The sequence below is a fragment of the Akebia trifoliata genome, chromosome 1 (genome assembly GCF_017979445.1).
Source record: "Akebia trifoliata isolate Shusen 1 chromosome 1, ASM1797944v1, whole genome shotgun sequence".
NCBI classification, from domain to species: domain Eukaryota; kingdom Viridiplantae; phylum Streptophyta; class Magnoliopsida; order Ranunculales; family Lardizabalaceae; genus Akebia; species Akebia trifoliata.
The window spans coordinates 300,067-325,488 of record NC_141375.1 but is presented as its reverse complement, the minus strand read 5'-3'; the positions used below and the strand labels follow the sequence as shown (position 1 = coordinate 325,488).

The following is a 25,422-nucleotide window of genomic DNA, read 5'->3' as shown; positions in this document are numbered from 1 at the left end:
TAGTGAAGATGAATGGTTTTAGGGAGAAAATAAAAGGTTTTTAGTTAATAGTTGAAGAAAATGATATTTAGGTCATTTCCAATAAATATTTGAGAAGTCTTGGTCAGGAGGCAATGTCATCAACAAAAAATTAAAGAGGTGAGGAGTGGCACTGCCTCAAAAAGTTAAAATTCGCTACTATTAAAGCGTTAAACTCGGCGGCCCAAGACCAACGTCTATTTTCACCGGCCCATTTAAGCCCATGAACAAATGTCAACAGCCTTGGCCCAACGAACCAACGAAAATTTCTTATAACGAAAAACTCTTAACGGCTTTAACATGCTTCCTTCTCTGCCGTTTTAGAGGAAAATCAGATCAAAAACAGTTGGAGAAGAAACTTACTCTCACTCACAGCTAACTTTCCCTCTTGATTTGGTTCGATCAAACTCACTCACAGATAATTTCAAGAACACCGAGCGATCGTAAGTGCCGAACGATCTCACACTCTCACTCACGTCCCTCAATCTCCCATTTTGGATCGATCGAGAGCATAGAACGAGCTCAAGGAACAAAGCCCTACGAATTGAAGCTCACTCATCAGTGCCACCGATCAAAACCACTCAAGATCTCATATGTATGTCCATCTCTCTCAAGAACCCTAAAAAGCCCTAAATTTTTTTATTAGTTTGTTTCCAAATGATGTAATTCCATCCCTATTTTGTTCGACTGTGTAATTTGGGCATGTTAAACTTATTTTACTCAAGGGAATCGTGAAGGTGTTTCTTAATCTTCTATAGATGAACAATATTGCTAAGGTTAGCTTCTTTGAAATTGAGAAAAAATCTTCTCTTCTTGATCTTCGATGAATAAAAAATATTGCTGAGGTTAGGTTTTAATGTTTAAGATGAATGAACAATATTGCTGAGGTTAGGTTTTAATGTTTAAGAAACAATTTTTGAGATTTTTAATATCTGATTCAATTCATTTCTATTCTTTGTTTAAGTGAGTTTATGTTTAATTCTTTTAATTATTGCTGCAGAAACATTACAATTTGTTTAAGGTGTTTCTTTTCTTTTTTAACTTGAAAATCATCAATAGTTTGGGAGGTCAAAATATCATGAAGCCATGAGCTCGATTGGATCTAGATCGAGATAATGGAAACTAGGTATCTATGTATTGAAAGCGGTTCACTTTAAAACTTCACATCTAGCAATGAATTATTATGTTTAATTTACAAGTACTTTCGACAAAAAATTAAAATTTTTGTTTCGTAAATTTTATTCATGTTTTTAACATATTTCTAAAAAAATATTTAGGCTGATTGCTACTATTTATCAAAATATTCTGCCGTAAACTTGCATTTTATGCTGTCCATGAAGCACAAGGACCATCCTTAGCAGTGCACAATTGAAGTTCTTGTGTGGTTGATTATCTTCCCCTTTTCTCCTTTATTGCTGCCATTGTTATTAATAATGTGGATATACCTATGGTACTCTGTTATTGTTCTGCTGCATGGGTACTCTGTTCCAACAACTTGCATTTTAGTAACTAAGTTGGGTATTAGAAGTCCAACACCATTAGATTAAGTACATTCAAAGTTTTCTATCTAAATGTTGATCACCACTCATTAGATTAAGCACAATGACTCTATTAGAAGTCAACAGAGTTTCTCACACAAGTGGAAGTGGAGAGTGGATTGGGGATTCAGGAATGGATGCCCAGAGAAGTCTAAATTTCACAGTTGTAAATTACCTTGTGTCTTCACTCTTCGACAGCAGCAGCAGAAGAAGAAAAACACAAATCAACAAATTATATTTCTTTTGGATTCTCATAATGTTTCCAAATATTTCAGTTGAGTAGTTTTGAAGAATTAAAGATAAATTATTCTTCTACATCCTAACAACTTTTAGGCCAACTAATCTTTCAGGATTATATATATATTGCAGAGAAGAGGCTTCAATGACAAATTGCTTCTATTTATGTAAATTACTAAATACCATTTACATCACTCACAATCAATTATGGGGAGCTGATAATCGACCAATCGATCTCATAATGGAGTATGAGATTTATTACAAGATGGTCCCCAAATATTTGATAGTTAAGACATAGAAATGTTTCTATTACAAGATGGCAATAAAAGTTCTTTTAATTGTTAAAGCTGTATGGTGTATATTTTTTTTATTATTGGGAGACTTGTGATGCACTTGTTCTAAGAAAGTGGTGTGTTCTTGCTATTCTCAACTTAGAAGTTCGGATTTAAAGCTTAAGGTGATACCTATTTGTTTTTAATCTTGTATTGCAGGCATGTATTTGTTTGTAAGTTCGTGGTGAGGCGGGACTATAAAGAGGATTGTGGGAGAGGAACCGATTAGGAAAAAGAACACCGGAACTATAACGATCAATCCTTGGGATGGCAAAGCATGTAAGCATTCACATATGTATTCTTTTTTACATGCAATCAATATGTACTCTGCATGTTTGGGTGAACTGCTGTAACTGGTCCTTAAAAGCCAAGGTCAAAGTTAGGTTCGTGAAGAATACTGAAACCCTTGATGTGGATGTCAGATTATATGATTTTATCATAAAATTGAATACCATTATTGTTCATTATCCTCTTGAAATGGAAATTACTTTGAACTGTTTTACAATTTCCTTTAGTGTCCTCTTAACCGATTTAATACTCTCTCTTTTGGATTAATCTACAATGGCATATCTGTCACAGAACAGATTATATTTTTTCCGTTAAAATTTATGTTCATTGAAGTGCCAACTTGGCCAAATTGGTAGAGATATGTGGAGTGTTGTTCCCATGTCTTAGGTTCAAACCCTCTTGAACCCAACTTCACCTTACTAACCACCAACCTTTTACCTATCAAATGCATTCTTAGATTAGCATTAAATGCACAATCTCATGCTTTAATTGACTTAGCACAGAAGGCAGGCATGAGAAGCGCAAGAAAATGATTATGAACCAAAGACCTTGCACTTTAGGTAGCATTTAATTTTGTTGCAAATATTGTTTGTTTCCAAAGTAGAAATCTAGAGTGCTCTGGCTTGAATCTGCAGCTACGGTTATGTGTGTGCCACCACATCATTTTTGTCACCTTTGTGTCTCCGTTTGTGTCATTCCAGCATTTTCCTTTTTCTAATATTGTAGTTACACAAATAGATGACTTTAATCTTTCCTATACGATTCACGACATATATTAGATTTAAGGAAACTATTCTTCTCCTGAATCCTGATAAAAAGGTTTCAACCACTGTACTAACAATTGTTAAAATGTGTTCATCAACGATGAAAAATGTTTCCTTTTTTAAGAATTTTATGCTTTTACATCCACGTGGCACCTTATCATTTTGTAGAGTTCTCAGAATTTTGTGATCCACATCCCCCGATTATGTTTTAATTTCTAATTTATACATTACTAAATAAAAAATAACTTTTAATTTTCAATTATTTTTGCAGGAAATCATCACTGGAGCTGGCCATACTAGTGCAGTTGACTGGTGGGCTCTTGGTAAGTTTGTATTCCACAACGAAAATTTTTGCTAAATATAGTAGCCCTATTTATTCACTCAAGAGGTGCTGTCGCAATGAAACCAACTTTCTACAGATGATTTTCAATTCACCATATCAACTAACTTAATAGCATTGCAAGACTAAGAAAATGCTTGTGGGGGGTCACTATTGCTAATTATGGCAAAGATAATACTTTAGATGCAATAATTTGCTTGACCTATCAGAATTATTTAAAAATGGAAGTTGATTGTTTTGTAGAAGTCGAGTGACACATAATTTATTTTGTAGCATGTACAATAGTCCGTGCACCAATAGTGTGGCCCGATAGTGAATCTTTGGATAAAGAAAAGAATGACAATCAATGAATTGCTTAACAGAAATGAATTGCTGCGAGCATTGGACTTGAGACGAACGGCATTGGAAGAAGAGTTTGTTACTGCTTTCAAGTAATCCTGATACAATGTGGCAGCACTTCATCGTGCAGCATGCCAACTTTGAGATAACAGTCAACAATGTGGCCGCACTTGGGTGTGCAGCAGAGTATCTAATTGAAATGATTATAAGAGCACTCTACAGAAATAAGATTAATATTGCATGCTTATTTCAAGAAGTAATTAAGTGTTAGGCATAGTTTCTTATCAAAAAGTAGTTAAAAATAAATAAAATTAATTGTGTGCTTGTGATCTATGTAAGAACTGAAAAGATGGATCTAATAGCCCAGAGAGGCATTGCTGCTCACTACAGTGGGAGAGTGTGTTACTGATTTAGTTGGCCATGTCATGCCTAAAGGGAGGAATTCAAGATGGAAAATAGTCTGCCTGAACAATGCAAACATTTCTCTCAGGGTATTTGGTTAAACCATACTTATCAAGTTGTGATAGTGGATTATCTTTATTGGAGGGGTTTCTTAGTACCCAATAAAGTTCCTGACCTGACTTCTATTTTATGGATAAAATCTTGTTTTCTATAGATTGGCTGGCTCAATGCTATTAGAGAATGGCAAGAGGAGTTTCTTGGGAACATAAGCTCGAGAGAATTCGTTGACACTATCACAAGAGAGCTGTTGGGGAGTCGTGTTTTTGTGTTTACACCACAACGAGAGGTAGGTGAATTTATTGGATATTTTCACATAATTTTATAAGAATATTGCACTGCCTTGATGAACAAAATACGATTTGGAGATACAACATTGGAAGAGTAGTAGACCAGATCATTGTTTAAGTGTGAACTTGATGCCCAAAGTAATTTCTTGCATGTTCTACAAGAGGCAAGAACAATACCACATCCCTCCAACATTAAAAACCTAGAAAATTGATTGTGTTCAAATGAAGTTGCCTGCTACTGTCTTAAAGAAAATGTGGGCAAAAGTAATGGAACACAGACCAACCCACTAAACAGTCTAGCCAAAGGGAAAGCATGTATCTTGATTCTCTGAAGGAAAAAACAAGTAATTGGCTTTGGAGTGCTGCCAACCAACATGCCTTTATATTATATATAAATAATATCAATTCCAGCTATGTTCCATTTTGTTGAGATGGTCTTTTAACTTTAAGCAAATAACTAACATGGTAACATAAACCAATTAGAAACTAATTAATAAATCATACATCCATTTAATATCATATGCAATATACGTTCATATTGTGAGATGTGGGGTATGAGAGAGACTTTAGGAATCATGCCCTTTCTCCAGACGGATTGCATGGTTACTGCAGTCAAGTCAGTTTGAGTTTCTCATCGGTACGTGTCTTATCTGGACTAGCTTGAATACAATATAGTTTGTACAAATAGTCAAACAAATCACTTAATAATGCTTAGGTGGATAAGTAACACGAGCAATTAAAATCCTGAGGACCAATGTCTCTTTTGTCGTGAACATTAAACTTCATATATTTCCTCTCTTTTCGGTAACCATCTTAACTGGCTTTCCATTTCAGGCACGTTGGCAGATGTTACATCAGCATTGACAGCAGAGGAGATCACAATTTGTTCTTGTATGGTGAGTGACGTTCGAAATTCTTGCAGAGTTTTTTTAAATGAAACCCTCTTTGCCTAATGTACATTAACATCATTGAATGAGTAGGCAGAGATAGATAGAAGAAGGGGAATGGGGGTAATTTTATTTCACATTGATGGGAGCCTTGACAGTCTGGTACGTAAAACAAGGTTGTCTAAAATGCTCCTTGGTGTATGTTATTGACATTGTTAATTGATAAGAGTATTAAGGGGATAGGTGCAAAACAACTTACAGTTTGAGTCATTTACAGTTTTGTGTGTGTGGTGTTCATGCAGATGTATAGAACAGTGAAGAGCACTGGCACACTTGAATGCAGAAGAAGTCTCCAAGGTTGCTGCTAAGGCAAGGAAGAAGTCTAAAGTCCTTCAGCCCGTGGTGAGGCGGGACGTGCCTTTGGGGCTAGAAACAGACAGCAGTGACTGGATGGTACCAAGGCATAGTAAGCGTGTCCGTCTCCCAAACTGGAGTAGCCTTTTCAGTTCTATGGGATCATCTTCATGGAGTCAAACAACATAAAACTTTGAGTTGGCCAACTAGAACCAATGAACTTTGGGTGTTTTTCGATCTTCAAAAGTTGAAGGTGAAGATCTAAAATTCTTTCATTTGTGGTACAAGGGGTTCCATTCTTTCATTTCGATGGCGAGAGGTCTTTCAAGTTACTATGGAATCTAAATTCAACGGAGAAAACACTCATTGTACATGATTGAACTTGGTTGTTTTAGGTCCATGACATTAAGAGTGGATGGTAAAACCCTGTTTTTGGTTTTAGACTTTATTACATTATGTATGTGAACATGATCTCAAGAATTCTTACAATATGTGAGATTCAAATTTTGACTTATATAAGTAAATTTTTTTTTAAAATCTTATTATTCTTTGATACTATGAATTGAATGTTTGAATGCAAATTGGTGTGGATGGGATGTGAATGTCGATATGGATATGAGTGTGACTTTTTTCGCAGGTATGGATTGAAGACAAATGCATAAAGAAGAGTTTTCATTAGTCTTTAAATTAAGTAGACAATCGTAAATATAGTATTCGACGGTCTAATGCCGTCAAAATTCAGTTAAAAAAATTTCAAATTCGACAGTTTTGGGCCATCGAATTACTAAATTCGACGGTTTTTAGCTGTCTAATTTATAAAATTCGACGGTTTTGGGCTATCTAATTTATAAAATTCGAAGGTTTGGGGCCATCGAATTTTAAAAAATTCTATGGTTCTCAACCGTCGAATTTTTTTTCGACAAGGCAAAATTCAACGGTCAGGGCCGACGAATAGTTACATAATCCAACGGTTTTGGGTTGTCGAATTTTGTGTAATTTCACGTAGTGATCTACCTGCATAAGATAACAAATTTGATTTCCAACCCTCGACTCTTTTGGAAACTTTATCAATCAAAGGTTGACAAAGTGAATGAGTTAATCTAGATGAAAATAAAGGGAGACCTAAATATTTAATGGGAAGATTTCCCTTTGAAAGTCTAAGAATTGACAGAATCTGATTTTGGTTATTGCATGATTCACTGAAAAAAACTTGACTCTTTGCTTCATTTACTTGAAGACTAGAAACACTGTAGAAAAGATTCAGGACATCTCGAATAGATGAAGCTGAAGATATATCATTATTTACAAAGATTAGAACATCATCCGCAAAAATCAAATGGAAAACTCCCAAAATTCCTGCAATATTAGGAACATGCAGTTGATTTGAAGAAATTTTTTGAGTTAGAATGCAAGAAAAAGCTTCCATAACCATAGTAAACAAATAAGGAGAGAGTGGATCTCCTTGACGCAACCCTCTTTCACTCCTAAAAAACCCATGGGAAAATCCATTGATAAGAATTGAGAAGCTTGGCGTAGATACACATTCCATAACTCTCTCTATCCAAACAGAAGGACACCCTAGTTGACAAAGAATTGACCTCAAAAAATCCCAATTGACACAATCATAGGCTTTCCTAATATCTATTTTTGCACAAAAGGACTGCAAAGAATTTGGACTATGATAATTGTGAACCATTTCATGGGCAAGCAGAATGTTATCCTAGATTTTTCTACCCTTAACAAAAGCCGACTGGTTAGGGGAAATTATATGAGACATGCAGATGGCTAATCTATTTGCTAATAACTTGGATATGGTTTTATATAAGAAATTGCAAAGGGCAATGGGCCTAAATTTCTCAAGACGATTGGCATTCTCTTCCTTAGGGATCAAACAAATTAACGTTGCATTAATTTCCTTTAATAACCTCCATTTTTTAAAAAAATCAATCACCGCCTCACACACATCCTCACCAACAACATCCCAGAAGTTAATGAAGAATTCTACCCCAAATCCATCCGGACCTGGAGATTTATTTTTCGAGGAATCAAAGATGACAAATTTTATCTCTTCCTTACTGACAGGTCTTGATAAAATATTCACATGTTCCACAGAAAATTTGGAATTAAAGGGCACTGGAAAACTTACCAACTGATTTGGATTTCGGAACATTGAAGAGTAATACTGTGTTGCCCAAGTTCCAATACTATCTTCATCTTTAAGCATGATTCCTTGATCTGTTTCCAATTCCATTATTCCATTCCTTGCAATATTGGTCACCACTAAAGAATAAAAAAATCTGGTATTTCTGTCCCCCTCACAAAACTACTGAATCCTCGACTTCTGCCTGTACAATTGTTCTTCAATGTCTAATTCCGCATTATAATCCCTTAATGCTTCCACCTCCTGATTCTGCAGTGAACTTTCCATAGGCTGCTTCTGAATCATTTGTTGAACTTGATACAACTTTTCCTTAGCTCGCTCTTTCCGTCCATGAATGACACCAAAAAAATTCTTATTCCATTCTCTAATTGAATTTTGTACCAACCTAAGCTTTTTGGTGAGTTTAAACATAGGAATTCCACTAATTTCTTGATTCCAAGAATCAATAATCATCCCCCTAAATCCAGGTTTCCCAATCCACAAAGTAAAAAAATTTGAATACTTTGGGACCCCCCATCGAGTTAGATGGAAACACCAATTTTAATGGAGAATGATCTGAAACACCACAAGGCAAATAGTTCAATCTCATCTGAGGGAATTTAGTTAACCATGATAGATTGATTAACGCCCTGTCCAATCTGCATAAAACATCTCTCGTCGACTGATTTATTAGTCCATGAAAACCAATCATCATTTGTCCTCAAATCTTGCATACCAATCAAACTAATAAGATTATTAAAATCTCACATTGCTCGACACGATGCAGGTCTTCCTCCCCCACCTTCTCTTCTTGGAATCTGACTGTATTGAAATCCCCCAAAACAATCCATGGTTCCTGCGAATACAGACGACTAAGATCTGCCCACAACATTCTTCTATCAATCTCATAATTACCAGCATAAACAAATGACATACAACTCGCAAAACCATCCGTCAATCGAGTTACTCTACAATGGATGACTTGATCTGATTCAAATAATTTTTGAACAAAGAAACTCAATGGGTTCCATCCCACCCAAATTCGACCATAATAAGGAGATGCATAATTATCAATAAATTTCCATGATCTACTCAACTGTTTCTGAACTTTCATTGCATCTTCTTTCTGAACTTTAGTTTCACATATACCCATCAGCTCGACCTTTTCATCTCTAATAAAATCACTAATCGCTTTTCTCTTCCATGGATAATTCAACCTCCTAACATTCCACATTATAAGAGACATTAAAACAGTTTAGTCGTATTCCCTTTGGTAGAGATAGACCTTGATCGTGTGGATCTATTAACCACTTCAATCACTAGCTTCTTCTTCATATTTTTAATACCCTGTTTTTTCCCAGATATCATGTTGCTCATGCTGCCCTCCACATGAATTTCCTTCTATAATTCTTTCGAACCATTGCTACTCACTCCCGCCATCTGAACTGGACCAGCATGGTGAAATTCATCTTCAACAGCTTGACAATCTGAACCATTGCTGTTCTCTTCGGCCATCTGACCTAGATCAGCCTGATGATCTGCAGCAGCATCTCCTAATGCTTGAAACGCATTAGCAAGCCTCATTGGTTGTACAGTCAAAACTACCTCGAGATTTGAATCAATGTTCGGATTATCATCAACATGCTCCGCTCCAATTGGGCTGCCCTTAACCAAATCCGCTTTCCTAGAGTTTAATCCACGTCTATTAACAACAACGTTCCATCCATCTTTCGTTGGAGTGAAATCAGGCATATAAATCGTATCTTGACCATCTCAACCGATTCTCCCTCTGATTCTCCGTCCTCAATTGAACAATTTTTTGAATTTAGATTTAACTCCCCTCTATTTTCGTTTGCTAATACTGCCACGTCAACTTCTTCTTCCACATTGTTCTCATCCATGACTGCTCCTGCAACCTCAACCAAACTTTCACCCACTATTTGTTTTTGCCCTTCCTCCATTCCTATCCCCCCATAACATCGTCCTTCTGACCTGCTGGCTTTGCAGCCCAAGCCATGATGAATTTGGTAGGCTTTACTTTCTCTCCTTTTGGACATTGATCATGAGAATGATCAAACGTGACACACACCTTGCAAGGTTTAGGCCTCCATTCATAAATAACTTTTTGATTAAACTTCTCTCCATGCTCCCTCTCTAGTATAATGACCTCCGGGAATTTGCTGGAACAATCAATCTCTATGCAAATACGAGCAAAACCAAGTCTAGACCTGTTCGCTGTTGCCTCATCTGAATGTAAAGGGATTCCAATTCTACTTCCAATTTTCCCCAAACAAATCGGAGACCAATACTGAATGGGTAATTGCGGAAGTCTAATCCAAATTGGAATCGAAGAGAGCAATTCACGCATAGGTTTGACGTTTACCGACCATTTTCTCAAAATTAATGGCCTACCTCCAATGCTCCATACTGCAGAATTCAATACCATATTGCAGTCCTCCGAATTACTAAATTTAAAAAAGAAAAAACCGTCTTCCATTGATAACATCTCCATATGACCTTTAATTTTTCACATTCTTTGAACCGCAATTTTCAAACCTTGAAAATAAGGCCGTTTGCCAAGAAGATACCCAACCAGAGAGTTTTCCCATCGAATTCCCTCCGAAATAATTTCATCATCGGGAAGAACAACCGTGTCTCCGTGTAAAGACTCAGGGAAAAAAGCTAGTTTTTTATCAATCGAATTAAAACTTCTATCTATTAGAAGATCTTGCCAAGAACCAGCCGAGAACGCCGCCATAATCTCCTAAAGAATAACCTACACACAGAAAGTATGGAGATTCTTCTATCTTCTCCCACAAAGGGAGATGATTGAATCTTCCTAAACCTTTCTTTTGGTAGTTTCTCACTCTAGAATTTCATACTTTCTTACTAAACTGCTTGTTCAGGCCACATGTTATTTATAGTTATTTTTCCTTGTTGTAGGGCATGATTTCGTTATGGGATATCGACTCTGGACTTGCACTAATTGACAAATACTTGCACTATAATGACAACCCTGTCACTGCAGGTGCATTATTAGGAGTTGGCATTGTCAGTTGCAATGTAAAAAATGACTGATCCTGTGAGTTTCCTAACCATTCAACATGCACAACAAAAAACTAGGGATGATTGTATTTAACAGTTTTTTGTCTCTGTTCCTACAGGCATTGGCACTTCTATCTGATTATATAAATAAAGAAGAGCCAACTGTCCGAATAGGAGCAATAAAAGGCCTAGGCATTGCACATGCAGGAACCCAGAATGAGCAGGTGGAGCATTTTGAAAATTTTTGACCGTTAGTACTGTTATTTTTGAGATTTTTTTTTCCTCCCAAAATGTTCAATAGAGGCAGATGGCTATTATAGGGTTTATGACCATTAGAATCTGGTCTCTCCTTGCCGTACACGCGGTACTGTTGATTTAGTTTGTCAAATTGATGGACCAACACGTGCATTGGATTACACGGTAATTATGTCAAATGAAATCATCCTAACCATTTTATCCAGAAGTGAAATATCTTTAATACTATAATGAGAGAAGGCGGAGTAGAAGTGGTTCTATACATGCCTTCATTATCTTAATAGTTTCTAATGACTGTTAAGTATGTTTAATTACATTATTTGGATCGATATATTCAAGTTTGTTTTTCCCGATTTACTATTTTGAATGTAGCATTACTGGGAATGATAGAATGGGTTTACTGATGAATCCAAAAGTTTCTGTGCAGATCTCTGATGCAAAGTTGTAAGATGTGATCAAGCAAATGGATGAAAAAACCCAGATGTGTGCGCATGAGCTCCTTTCTCTAGTCGATTCAATCTCAAAGTACAAAGAGTACATGGAATCAACAATTTCGCAAATGAAGAGGGATCTGTATAATTGTTTGATTTTACCTTCTAAAAATAGATAATTTATAGCACGTGGTTATGAAAATAGTTAGATTTATGAAATTTGAAGACGAGGGGCATTTGGGTCTTTCCATGTTGTTAGTTGGGGTCTACGTCATCAATGTCAAAATATAGGGGTATCTCCAATATTTAGCAACATGTGTGGGGGGCAGGTGTAAAATAATTAACAAAAAAAAAAAAAAAAAAAAAAACATACCCTATAGCGACTGTCGCTATATCCCTATTTTATCGTAGTAGCTGTTGTTTTTCCGATTATCAAAGACAGTCGTTTTTTCCGACTATTTTGGTATGTTGTTTTTAAAAAACCACTCCTTTTAAAACGACTCTTTTTGCGACCGTAAGGGCAGTCGTTTTTAGCACATTATGAGGTAGTGACTTCATTATCGAAATTACAAAATGTCGCGTAATACTACAAACAAACCACAATTGTCCCTCATTTGGATATCCGCTGCCACCAAGACTGCCATTCCCAAGTACTTCACCATTGGTTAGCAATAGAATTGCTTGTCCCTTACACCCATAACCAAATCTACTCATTGGGAAATGTTTGGAATTGGAAACCTTAAGAAAAGAAAGCACGACAACAATATCAGAAGAAAACCTAAAACACCATGAAATTACAGTAACTGTGAAGCCAATGCCACTTATCAAGATTGGTAAGTATAACTAACAAGACCATTCAATGATAGATGTTTTCCACCATAAAATTAGTTTGCATGTTAGAAATCTCCATTATTACCAAAATCACATTAAAATATGAAGCAAAACCTCAAGAAACTAAAGGACTACTCAAATTTCATGAATAAAAAGACAAGGTAGTTGCTACTTCAGACTGAATCTACAACAACTTGTAGATAGAAAATTTTTCTGCATTAAAACCCATCAAAGTGTATTGCCTTTGAAATAGAAAATCCATCTCCAAGTACATCCTTCTTAGAGTACCCCTTAAAAGAAGACCAACAAAGCTAATCAAAGTGAACAGTGGTGTGTTTAACTTTATTCATTAGGTTTAAATATAATATTTAACACACCCCATACATCTACCACATTGGCACACTTGCATATCTACTCATTTATTAATATTTGACAGAGATTTCTTTTGCTAATGACAAGGGTCCCCCACAAACTTACTACTTCAAGCCAATATATAGATAAATATAATTAAATTGTGGGTCCAAACAACTAAACTTCTTTAGTTTTACAAAGTGGAGTTTTATAATATAACTTTGCTAGGGATACACAATAGGATAAAGACTATATGGGGTTACAAATTCAAGTGTCAACCAAGCCAATAGGTTAAAGACTAAAGAGCTGACCTCAAGTGCACCTCAAATAATACCAAAACATAAAACAAGTCAGTCACATTTACATGAACTAAGTTGGACAGTTACGTTTACAAACATTTTGATTGCCAAAAAACCCATGATACAAAACATTGTCAAACTCACCCAAACCACAATTGTAAGCTCTGATAACAGTCTAAATTGTAAACAAGATAAGAGTCAAAACAATGAGGTAACACTTCGGTGAGAATAAGACCGCTCAACCAAGTCAAACTCACCACGGCGACATTTTAATCCTTGCTTACAGTTTATAATGGCTTATTCACAATAGGGTCCCATCTTAGGAGGAATTGATGGATCATAGAACATAAGCAAGGATGTTTAGAAGAAAAGTGGTGCTTGATTAGAATAATAATATCGAAGGTTCTCACGAATAGAGTGGCCCACAAATGGCATGGTGCTTAGACCATGTCATTGCACCTTAATGAATGACTTTGATACATAGGTTATACAACTTCAGGAAGAAAAATGATGGGCAAGGAATCTTAAGCAGATAGTTGCATCCACAACACCATAAACAAACAAATTAAGGGGCTAGAAATAGGCTAGAAATGGAAGGAATTGAACGTTAGTCATGAACTGTCGGAAGGCAAGAAACATAATTTGATATTTGGTGATTGAGATACCCATTAATGTAAGACATGGGCAGCTGTTGTATAACACATAAACCAATCATTTTGGCAGCCTGGATATTGATGTTTGTTTATTTAAATGGAAGATTTAAAAAAAATTAAATATAAGGTGTTTATACAACCCATGGATGGTTCTTTCACTCCTATTTCATAACAGAATGAGAATAAACCAGCAAATACACAAAATATAAAAGAACTAGTTTACATGGAGAAAGGCTTCCCAAACATGAGCATCCAAGTTCCAGGAAGCAACATGTCTATGTATAGAAAAAGAAAAAAGAAAGAGAGAAACGCACCAATGCTGATATGCTGCTGTCTGATGATGAGGAGATGGAACTGACAAGCTGCACTTTATCCAGATCCCAAAGCATAATGGATGGTATATCCCTAGAAGCATACTGATTAATGTAAAAGCGTAAGAGAGACAACCACATAGCCAAATAATATAATTTACTATAGAAAACATTCTCCAAATCTGTAGTCTATACCAAATATCCAGATTGTTGCTGCCAGTCGACAACAGCGTTCACCCCTCGCACACTAGGTCTATTGAGGATTTACTTTTTGATGCTACGAGTCAATCAATTAAATACTCACTGTTTCTATGCCCTTCTTTTACATTCAATCCTTGCCTTTCGTCTACCAAAATTGATGGTATTGTGAAAGAATCAAAATAGCAAAGAGAAAAAATTGCACACAATGATTTACGTGGTTCAACTATGTGCCTATGCCAATGGAACAGAACAAGAACAATCACTACTTTCTAATACGTTTTATAGCCCTAGAGATCTCTACTTATAAAACTGGGAGTTACTAAAACATGTAAATCTCCTCTAAATAAGAAACCCCCAAAAAGAAAACCCTAAAGAAACTATTACACGATTGCTCTTTTCATGCCCTTCAAAAAATTCAGGGCGCTGCACCCCCACTACTCTGTGTAGCGCAACAGAATACAAGACATATAAACAACAGGTACCTCATTATGCTAACCATAGTGACAAAGTTAGGATTTGGTAATTATTAGGTGAGGATTCAATTCGGCTCATTTAGAAAAGTTTCATAAAAAACATAGGAAATTGTTTGTGGAACATGTAAATGATGTCTTTGTGCTTCTTATCAAAACCCATCATCTTTGACTTTCCTTAAAAGTCCATCTTGTTCTTGAGTTTTGAATGTTGAACTAAATAAGATTTGGTGGGTTAAGGGTAAAAATGTTACCATATTCTGTGACAAGGCAGCGGGACACGTGAATTAAAAACAGGATAAGCTAAGAAGTGCAACCCATCATTGTTGGTGAAAATTTCTTGATTGGCTAATACAAACAGTTTCATGTTCTCCATATGAAAAGTTGGAAACACACTCAATTGTGCCCACTAAACCTACAAATATATCTTTTGAGTTGGCCTGCAGCCCGCTGGTTCTGGGGGTCTTCAACTAACAACATGGCTGAGTGCCTCGCCTTATCAAAAGCCTTAAGAGTCTTTCAACTTATCAGGGAGAAATGTGATTGTGGAGCTTGATTCAGCACTATTGGTTAATGGGCTGAATGGTGCAAACCTTCCTTGGAGATTGGATCATTACCTTAGCTACATCAGAAGTTACACTTGAAGAGGCTGTTGGAGATTTCAACACTCCTTCAGAGAGGGTAACTCAGTTGTTGATGCCTTGGTTAACATGGCTGTTAGGAGCAGATCATCTCTGTTTTTCTACAATGTCGATTCTCTCCCCTTGTTTGTTAAAAAGCATCTAAGGGGTGAAAGGCATGATCTTTCCCAATTCCACACTGTATATTAAGGGTCTGCCCCCTTGAACCTTTTCCTCTTTAATAAAATTTTCTTACTTATCAGAAAAAAAAAAAAATGAACTATGAAAATTGTTTGAACGAGTGTTATAATGTTTTGTAATGTTGAGATATTTATTTGAGGCAAGCTTTTGCAATGTTTGAATGGTGTGTTTTAATCTTTAATTGGGGTGTGATAAAGAAATTGGTGCATAATAAGTAAAAGTTGGAGTGCCATATAGCAGCTCTCTAGCATAATAGGATTCTCTTATTCGTTGTAATCTACAGAAAAGTGTCTTTCATGTATACAACAAGTCACCTCTCACCAATTGTGTGGTGATTCAAAACTTGTACTTATAAGATAGAAAATTTATCAGACACTCAATTATAACTGAAATATTATTGATGTGTTTGAGATAATGAAATCCCCGGATGTTTAGATCTGGGGTGACCATCTTATTAAATACACATAGGTTACATTCATTCGGTAACATAATACATAAGATAATGATCAAGTGTATCATTGTACACCATAATACATAATACGATACAACATAATTAATTAATACTCTTACATATAAAGTATTGTGAAACATGCATAGGCTCTAATCAAGTGGGCACGACCAAAGGAAGGAACCCATGTTTAAGACTTGCGAGCCATACTTTCTGAATGTCAAACATTGTGTCACCGCACTCGTGTGTATCATCCCATTCTTCCAAGGCGTGCACCACTCCTGCCACCCGCCATGCACTCATCACCCTCCTTGGTAACCAGTTCTGTGGCACATTTTTATAATTTTACCATAAAAACCAAATATCATAAATTTATTACTAGTTGTCTTAATATTTAAAATTTTCTATGAGGGTTATGATCAATTTAAACAATTCAATGGCTTGATTTGACACCACCAAATCTAAGGGTCTGTCTCTAATTTATATTATATAATCTTCTTACTAACCTCACAAGAGTGGACGTTCTCGAGAGCCCTTGGAGTGATCATTGCTGGAGTGTGATGGTAGACACAATCTTTGCGTGTTTTAGTGAGAGAAAATTGGGAAAAGGGGATGAAGAGTGTTCCTTTTGGTGCCCTTTTGTGTTCATCACTGCTCAATCCATCTCCCACCAACCATACCTACAAAACTCATTGCACCATTCCATAAGTCCTAGCTATGAAGCCAACTAGGGTCCAAGTCCAATTTATAAATTTTTCTCAATCTAGATAATCAAATCAGAATAGTAAAGTTACGTACCTGGTGAGCATAACTTGCTGAAAGGATCAAATTACTTTTTGAGTTGGAGCTAAGCCTTGACCTTAGCTTCTCACATTCGTCCTTGCGTACTGTAACTACCTGTTCCCATTTCATTTTTTTTTTGTTAGGGATTTACGTGGTTAATTTGGCAGTGTGCCTACGGAAAGCTTCAAAATTTTGAAGGAACCATCTTCCTTGGATTACACGTGGTGTCTTCAAGGAGGTATCCCAAATATTGATGAAAATGTAGGGATGTGAATTGAATATGAAAAGCTACATGCCATAATGGGAAGAGGGTTCCTTCAAATTTTGAAGGGGGCTACCCGATTCAAAGTTGGACTCGTGTGACTACGTCCATGGATATCTGATCAAAATCTAATCACACCACATTCTTAAAAGTTCAGTCCTAAAGATGTCTAGCAAAATGAGAACTAAGAAAAACATGTACCCTTTTCCCAAAGTACAGAAAACCCTAAACGACATAAATATACCCAAAAAAATTCGTTTCAGGGGCATCCTAAACCCTGGCATGGATGGACACCTTTGATTTTGCCTTTTAATTAAAGCACAAGCCCAAACAAGAATGCAGGACATCTTACAAGACAATGAACAGTTTCCTCTCAATGAATAGTAAATGAATTTAATTAGGTACCTGGACATCATTTTGGCATAAAGCTGAGGCAATGGAATAAGCCACCTTGGTAAGGTTTCCTCTAAGAAGTACTTGCTTTGTTCCTTTGGGGATGCTATTAAGCACAACAGCAACAGCTAAGCTACTCCCATCAACCACCCTAATCTTGAGTTTTGGGTGTTTTTTTATGTAAACCTCACCACTTCCATTAAGCTCCTCTTCCTGAATCCATCAATGGCTCAAAAATGAAACCAAAGTTTTATAAATTCTTGAAACTATACCATCGCCGGAGTGGGTGGCACATTTTAAGATAATAATGTGTATATAATAATAACAAAAACAAATAAGGTTGAATATTTCTAATGTATTTATTAGGAGAAGAGGAAGCATAAACTGAACTTGCCTGGTTTAAAAGACATAAACTTAGCACCTTAACACCTGCTTTCTCAGCCTCAAGTATGGCTTCCTCAATCAACTTGTTGATTGCTTCCTTTTGCCATGGTAGAAGATACTACAACACATACATACATACATACAGTTCTAAAAAATAATTAATAAATGATCATTATAGTCTAAAATAATATACGTACACCACATATATATGATTGAGATAATCAACCAAATTAAATTAGATTATAAAATGGATTTTCTTACATGGAAGCGAAATCTTGGTACTGCCCATGTTTGCATTTTGAGTTGATTGAACGTGTTCCTCTCCACAACAAAAGTGTGATTAGAGACCCAAGTGAGCAACATGAATAACCAAGTCATTGGCCACAGCATCCACAGGTACCATTTAGAAGTGTAGGGTCCTGAGGCTAAGGAAGCAAAGCCAAGACGTAGATGGTAGATGGAGTCCAATGTAGTTGGATGAGTTAAATGAACCACGTGTGGTGTCTCCTTCTGTCGTTTGAGTGAGGTTTCATACAGTGCATCTGAAGACTTGTCAATGGTGCCATAGATATAATCGTAGATTGGCATGAAAAGGCAATAGTTGGTCCGAAATTGGGTGTGATGAAGAGAATGAAACCTGCATCAATACATGGATTCCATATATGAATTCCTTGGGGCAACCCTCCAGAGTCCAGTAGACCCTCAACTCAAGCAGTTGCATGTAGGAATTTTAGAGCGGACAGTTATATATAACATATTACAATTCACACGTACAGGGCTTAGTGCCGCTTGGCTCAATATCTAAATGAATCAAGATAAGTCGAGGTGTCTCGTTTTGATTGGAGTTTAAAACACACTGACTCCTAAACAAACAACTTTTTGCACGCAGTCCAATGTATTTAATCTCCAACTGGCCGAGTAACGCCACTACTCCATGGACTATGCTCAGCTAGGCCAAAACATGGCCCCATTGACGACGATGTATATTGAATATTATTAAGTGATGGACTTTGTTGACTCAATGAGTCAATGAATAAATATCAAAATACTAATATATAATTATTTAGAAACAATATTTCAAGATATGTTTATTCAATATTTTCCTAAAAGAATTGAGATATCATACAAATAACTTGATCAAGTTTCCAATCTGTTTTTGGTGAGTTTAAATTATCGCATGAGATACACTCAACACTCCCCCTCACCCATATATAAGGGTGGAAAGATTTGAACCCATGACCTATATGAACCTGATGCTTTAAGACTCATCGTTTTCAATTTTCTCAATGACGCCACCTCTCTCTCTCTCCAAATCCTAGATATTTCTACCTGCCCAAAGAGATGAAACAGATGGTGTTTATGGTGCTTGGGGAAGAAAGAGATGGTATTACCACCCCTATCTTTCTCTGTCTCTCTCTCATCCTAGGTATTCCTTCCAAACCCTAGGTATTTCTTTACCAAAACCCAATTTCTTCAAAATAACATAACAAAGTTCCTGGTGTCGGATTGGATCAGATTGAAATGGTTTTGGGTTGAATGAAATTTTAATTGGATCGAATTTAATTCAAAGATTCATTCATTGGATAGGATTGGATTTGGATCATGGGGCAAAGATTTTGAATGGGTAATAGTTTGATAATGATCTGATATCAAAACCAATTCATTGTCAACCCTATTTCCAAGGGCTGACTTGATCTTATTCCCTAAAATCCAATGTATGTGCTTTATCTTCTGTGTGCCTTATCTTCTGAAAAATTCAATACTCAAATGTTTAAGGAAATGGACACAACAGCTGATACGGAAATTGGTACTTTATCCCTAGGAATTGGTGTTTCTCCTTCCATCTCACCAGTTTTTGGAGCAATTTGTGTTTCCTTGTCTACACCTTGGTCCTCATTATTGGATACCCATGGAGTATGCATACTTATCAAAGAGAAAAATAATGTAATTTTACAATTAAATTTGCTAGCTAGGTACTTATACCCATGGAGTATATATGTACACTAATCAAAGAGAATAATTTTAGAATTAAAATTGTTAGCTAGATGACTTACGATGGAGTGTACATGAGGTACTTGAGGAAGGGAAAGAGGTGGAAGAGTCTCTTTGGGACAAATTCGAAGTTGCAATGCCCCATGTTGTTCATAAGATCAATGTATGTTATGTACCCAGCAATGGCTACTGTTGATGCTGTTTCTGTAAACAACATTGTTAACAGTGGGATAGCAAAGAGTGCGTAATAGGCTACAATTTCTGCAAATGGATGAATAACAGCTGCCCATGCACACACACAAAAAAGAGTATGTTAGCTAGATTAACAAACATATATTATTATTATATATAGCTCAAAGAGAGAGAGAGAGAGAGAGAGGTTCTTAATTTTCTTACATGTTATGGGCTCAGTAACAATAGAAGAGTGATGGTGGGAATGATAGCGAGAATAAAGGAAGTGGTGGTGCAATGCTCTGTGAAGCCAATAGTAGAGAAACTCCACTGGACCCATATGAAGGAGAATGGTCAAAACTACACCATCGTTCCTCCATAAGGGTAAGTGTTTAGCTCCAACTTTATGCATTGCAATCAGGTACATAATCAACCCAGTCAATATGATCTGATCATCCCTGCAGCAGCCATTTATCCATTCCCACTCGTATATATTACAGGTACTTCTAAAAGATTAGAATATTTAGTTAGGAGTGCTGATTTTCTAACTATAAAGGCTTCACTCCGTCAATACTCAGCTGATGTGGCACGGACATAGAATCATAGATCATTTTCTTTGGGAAACACAACTGCACATCCCCATAAAAGATTTGCAATTGTGTATCCCAAGAAAAAAGATCTATGATTCTGTTTTTGTGCCATGTCAGCCGAGTATTGACCAAGTGAGGGCTTCTTGGTTAGAAAATCATTATTCTTTAATGACTAATGATTTTGTAACTCTACCTGACAGCATGACTAAAAAACTCACCAACGTGTCATGCACAAAAAACTGTTGATTCTTTGACTCGGGATAGACAACTGTACCCTTGGAATACACAATTGTAGATGGCAGGTTGGTTGTTTATCCCAAGGGACAGAATCTAACCTACAGTTCTTTGCCCATGTCATATCAGTGAGTTTTTGAGTCACCCTGTCACGCTGAGTTACAAAATCAGTTCTCTTCTTTAATTTGCTACCCTTCCATTATTGACTTTTACAAAGTGTAACGATTTTGTAACTCAACCTAACAGGTAACTCAAAAACTAAACTGACGTGTACCCTGCAAGAACCATAGATTTTTAAATCTTTGAGTTTCAAACAAGGGAAAATCATGGGAAGACATAATGGAGAGTGTAGTATATAAGGGGGCATTTTTACTATAAATTAATATCCAAAAATTGACTGTAACTTTGGAGATCTCACAAGACTTCACATTCTCATCAATCCATGTGTATTGAAGGCATTCCAATGTCGGTATTTTAATAAATATGGGATGTCCCTCAACACACGTGAACCATTAGGAATGTGAGATCTTCAGGAGTCTCCAAAATTGGGCAGCATTTAGCGAGAAAACCCCGTATTTAATTTGGGTAATTTTCCTAGTTAGTAAAATTATAAATACTAACCAGTTGCTTTCTCTGTCAACTTGTTCAAATTCAATGCTCTTGTCAAGTATCCTGCTGTTTCCTTTAGCAGTTTTATAACGAGCTAAACTTATCCAAATCTGGTTGTGAATGATCCTCCACAACAAAAATGAGATGATGGGAAAGTTGCTCACGTCCCTCCTTCGTTCTTCTTCGTTACTTGTTGTGAACAAATTATAGAAGCTGAGCATCACCCAAGGTGCCAAAACCAAGTACTTTAACCACAAACAACTTATCAGTAATATTAAATCAAGTTTCAGATAACATAATATATAATCTCCATCTAGCTAGACCCTAAATTATAAGTGAGATCATATTTTCATTATGCATTTATTATATTATATACTACTCTCTAGCCCTTAATATTTTCAACTTCTTATTATATATGTTTTGTTATTAGAAAAAAAAAAGAAGAAGATCGAAAGTCTTATCTATAATACCTTTTAAGCTCTTATGTATAGTTAGAACTTCTATCTAATTGTACATTTCTTTAGAAATAGATAAATAAATAAATTCTCACATTACTTTTAATATTTTGTTTTGAAAAAAAGCTAATAATAAACTTGCCAAAGGGTTAATTTTAAAGTTCTCCGAGTTTTGGTGAATATTTAAGAGACCCTTTTTGTTTTCAAACTTGGTCATATGCTCCTTGATCTCAGTTCTTCTATAATTGCCACACCCAAAATGACCTTGATACCCTTATCATTAGTCTATCTAAAAACTCTTATTTCCCCCCCCCCAAGAGCAGATCTCTTCCACTTTTAGGATTTTTTTTAACTTATTCAAGATAAAGATTCTCTACTTTCAAATTTCAAATGTCAAGAACTAGATAAGAATTTTGAAAAAATAGAAGATGAAGGATTTTTGTGTAGAAAAATTAATTATTATCTATAAGAGGTTGAAAATGATGGATTGAAAATGAAGTTGAATAAATTAAAAATAATTTATCCTAGAACTAGCTCGTCAAGAGCATGAAGTAGATGCAGTATAAAATAAGGTAGAGAAGAAGATGCTTAATCCCAAGGTAGTATGTTTATTTTGATAGTAATTATTTAAATTATAAAAAATTAATTTTTAATGAAAAAATACATTATCCTGATTGACTCGGATGAGTTTTTATTTACTCATCTGACATTAAAAATATCATCCGATAAAGAGTCATCTCGTTTTTCAAACAAGATGCTGTAGAGTTTAAGACATTGATAATCCGTACGTCATTGAATGATACTGGGTGGGTACGAATCATCTTGGACTCGACTCTCAAACGAGATTTTTGAAACCATGGCCGACGTCATCAAGTGGGAGAAAAGGAGAAAACGGTCTTTTTCCTGTTTATCCCAAGGAAAACGATCTATAATTCTAAAGTGATCTCGAGATTATACCTCTAATATTACACTTTGGAAATCCTTTTTTTTTCACACGTATTTCGATGAATTCCGACGCACTTCCACATCAGAAAGGTGAGATATTAGTTGCAATCTTGAGGTCACTTTAGCACTACTCACCAGCCAAAGGTGGAGAGGTCTGGGTACGTCTAAATCAGCCAAAACAATCTCTTGGAAAAAAAGAAACAAAATAAAGGAATAGAAGCATAAGCTATGTATAAGTGTAACACAGAGAAGGAAGAAGTGAAAAGGAGAAAACCTTGAAATTTCCCAGATTCTTCCATGGCCATTCCGTGAGGATGCCCGGCTTTGAAGCCATATTCTCTCTCTATCTCACTTACTCTCACTCTTACTTTATCTCTCTTTGCATCTTTTAGTGTCTTATATGTCTTATATAGATATCCGAGCCTTAACGTACGTTTGGTTAGGTTAGGTTAGCTGTTGGACAGCGAAGGGAAGTTATCACACTATGCATGAAATCATCTTATTTAATTCCAAACTTTTTACCTTATCTTATCTTACAAATTAATAAAAATTAAAAATTACCACACCCATACGAAAATGTTGTATGGTAAATATTTGGGAATTTGTACTATCAAAATATGTCCGATGTATGAATGTGATTTTCTAATAAAGATTGTCAGTACAAGAAGAAAAAAATAAATAAAACTTTGAATAAATAACTTGTCTCCATTGTTCTAATCTTCAAAAATCTTAATCATGGAAGATTTGGTAAAGAAATTAGTAAAATACAAAAACACCGTTTAACACATGATAATGTTTCAAATATCCCTAAAGATGTACATTTTACCCAGAACCTAAAATCCAGATAAAAAATTGGATTGATAAAACGGACCAAACCTAAATCAAATTTGTTCAGGTTAAGACCGAACTGAAACTGATAAATATCGGTTCAAGTCTAGGTTTGCCCCTCCAAAACAGGTCCAATCCCGTTCTAAGGATCGAAACCCGAACCGAGAACAGATTGATTATATTACGTTTATTTTTACAAGTTTTAGCACAAAGTAGCACTTGATGAGTTGGTAAGACGTGGTGACAATGCCACATCCAAGGTTCGCATCCCATTAGTCCCATTTTATTTAAAAATAATTCGATACAAACCTTTAAATGGTGTTCTACCCAAACCTGAAACTTAAAAATACACAAAAATTTTGGTTTGGTCTAGGTTAATTTTGACCTTTGATACTTGAACTTGGATGGAATCCGAATCCGAGATTTTCGGGTCTTGGCTTTAGCCATACCCAGACCGAACCCGAAAATTCGATCCCATACCAGTTCAGGTTTACCCGAATGTACATCCCTAAATGTCCTAAACATTCCATCCATACTCATGTTGTGCCATTACTATTTTAAATAAGTATTGTAGTATAAGAATAATGCTGAGTGACTTCTTATGATATTGCGTTTGACATTGAGTTGACATGGAGGTGTGCACTCCAGTACCACAGATGTTTTTCACTCGTATCTCAAGGAAACACATCTATTGTTCTATGCACATCTTTGGGAGGCTTATTATGATGCATTCAACATTCTAATTGATCAATATTCCAATGCTTTTGGGAGTCAAAGGAATTTTCTCAATTGGAATGTTGTATACATGTAATTAGCTTTCCGAAGGTATATTATGATAGGAATCATGATAATTACGTACAAAGTTTCGCACATTGAAAGTTAGGTGCACAGATATTGTTATTTGCTTTTTTGACTTAATTTTATCTGATCAAGTCTAAAGAATTTCATAGCGATCAGCTTTGGGACAACTTGCATTTGAATGAGAGGATAATAGTTAATTTTAGTGAGATTTTTTTTCTCATAGAAAAGTCAATATAAGATTTCACATAATCCCAGATAGCCAATTTCAAGTTTCGTTGTCGTCATAAACAGTTTCACCACAGGTTAAGTTTTGGTCCTTAGTCGTTATCAATGACATGTAAAATTTAAGATGTCCATCTTCACAATTCACCACCTACCATTTTTACATTCTTATCTATTTTTAATAGAGAGCTAGTTTCTATTGCCACACAAACTTCTGTTGTTAATGCCACTCCAAGATGTGTGCTAAATCTTTGGTGATTTACATTTGAATTGGGGTAATATTAGTAGAAGTTTGTGTGGCAATAGAATCCCTCTTTTAATATCTAATGATTTAAATATCAATGTTAAATATAAAAGTCGTTCACTGCTATCAGTATATTTGCATTGATGGTCAATAAAAATTGTGATATATGCTTGAATGGAGGCGTGGCGTTATTAATTATAGGGAGTGGGCCCCAAATGAATGCAATGAATCATCATATCTAGGGGTGGAGTTAGTAAAGAGGTGGTGGGGGCAATTGCCCCCCACAGAACTTTGAGACACCCTATTTTTTCAATTAATTACATGCCCCATTTGTTCCCACTCCCTCACCACATTGCCTCTCAACTGCACCTTCTCATATACTACTTGGAAATGACCTAAATATCATT

General features: G+C 35.8%; 2 protein-coding genes and 1 long non-coding RNA gene across 12 annotated transcripts; 2 read left to right on the top strand and 1 right to left on the bottom strand.

Moving 5' to 3' along the window:
• The first annotated feature begins 274 nt into the window (after positions 1-274).
• On the top strand, positions 275-6,393 carry LOC147410218 (putative GTP diphosphokinase RSH1, chloroplastic). 9 transcript variants are annotated; one of them, XR_015175806.1, is made up of 7 exons: positions 275-613; positions 2,285-2,404; positions 3,449-4,347; positions 4,473-4,604; positions 5,440-5,501; positions 5,586-5,654; positions 5,795-6,393. XR_015175806.1 is itself a non-coding variant. In XM_086432801.1 (6 exons), the coding sequence occupies exons 2-6, from the start codon at positions 2,393-2,395 to the stop codon at positions 5,858-5,860; spliced, it is 261 nt and encodes an 86-aa protein (XP_086288927.1). In that variant the 5' UTR covers positions 282-613; positions 2,285-2,392; the 3' UTR covers positions 5,861-6,393. The 9 variants fall into 9 exon arrangements, 6 of the variants coding, with proteins under 6 accessions (XP_086288927.1, XP_086288931.1, XP_086288922.1 ...); XR_015175807.1 differs by lacking the exon at positions 5,586-5,654; XM_086432801.1 differs by lacking the exon at positions 4,473-4,604 and having other exon boundaries at positions 282-613; positions 3,449-3,500.
• An 800-nt stretch (positions 6,394-7,193) lies between these two features.
• Positions 7,194-11,572, top strand: LOC147410217 (uncharacterized). The gene is made up of 3 exons (XR_015175789.1): positions 7,194-10,841; positions 10,930-11,068; positions 11,151-11,572. It is a non-coding gene; the product is annotated as an uncharacterized LOC147410217 (long non-coding RNA).
• A 4,494-nt stretch (positions 11,573-16,066) lies between these two features.
• Positions 16,067-23,341, bottom strand: LOC147410216 (very-long-chain aldehyde decarbonylase CER1-like). 2 transcript variants are annotated; one of them, XM_086432768.1, is made up of 11 exons: positions 23,195-23,284; positions 22,933-23,105; positions 21,533-21,765; positions 20,313-20,545; positions 19,979-20,198; positions 18,186-18,561; positions 17,931-18,042; positions 17,553-17,749; positions 16,901-16,999; positions 16,609-16,782; positions 16,067-16,426 (listed from the first exon to the last, which is right to left on the bottom strand). In XM_086432768.1, the coding sequence occupies exons 3-11, from the start codon at positions 21,739-21,741 to the stop codon at positions 16,259-16,261; spliced, it is 1,788 nt and encodes a 595-aa protein (XP_086288894.1). In that variant the 5' UTR covers positions 21,742-21,765; positions 22,933-23,105; positions 23,195-23,284; the 3' UTR covers positions 16,067-16,258. The 2 variants fall into 2 exon arrangements, with proteins under 2 accessions (XP_086288894.1, XP_086288890.1); XM_086432764.1 differs by lacking the exon at positions 22,933-23,105 and having other exon boundaries at positions 23,195-23,341.
• Positions 23,342-25,422: the final 2,081 nt, after the last annotated feature.

Excerpts from the sequence above, each read along its gene's own strand:
- LOC147410216 (XM_086432764.1), bottom strand. The coding sequence starts at position 23,254 with ATGGCTTCAAAGCCGGGCATCCTCACGGAATGGCCATGGAAGAATCTG. Across the intron at positions 20,546-21,532 it reads GTTGACAGAGAAAGCAACTG|GGATGATCAGATCATATTGA; the intron begins GTTAGTATTTAT and ends TGGCTGCTGCAG. Across the intron at positions 17,000-17,552 it reads TATGCCAAAATGATGTCCAG|GTAGTTACAGTACGCAAGGA; the intron begins GTACCTAATTAA and ends AAATGGGAACAG.
- LOC147410218 (XM_086432796.1), top strand. The coding sequence starts at position 4,282 with ATGCCTAAAGGGAGGAATTCAAGATGGAAAATAGTCTGCCTGAACAAT. Across the intron at positions 4,348-4,472 it reads ATGCAAACATTTCTCTCAGG|ATTGGCTGGCTCAATGCTAT; the intron begins GTATTTGGTTAA and ends TGTTTTCTATAG. Across the intron at positions 4,605-5,794 it reads TGTTTACACCACAACGAGAG|ATGTATAGAACAGTGAAGAG; the intron begins GTAGGTGAATTT and ends GTGTTCATGCAG.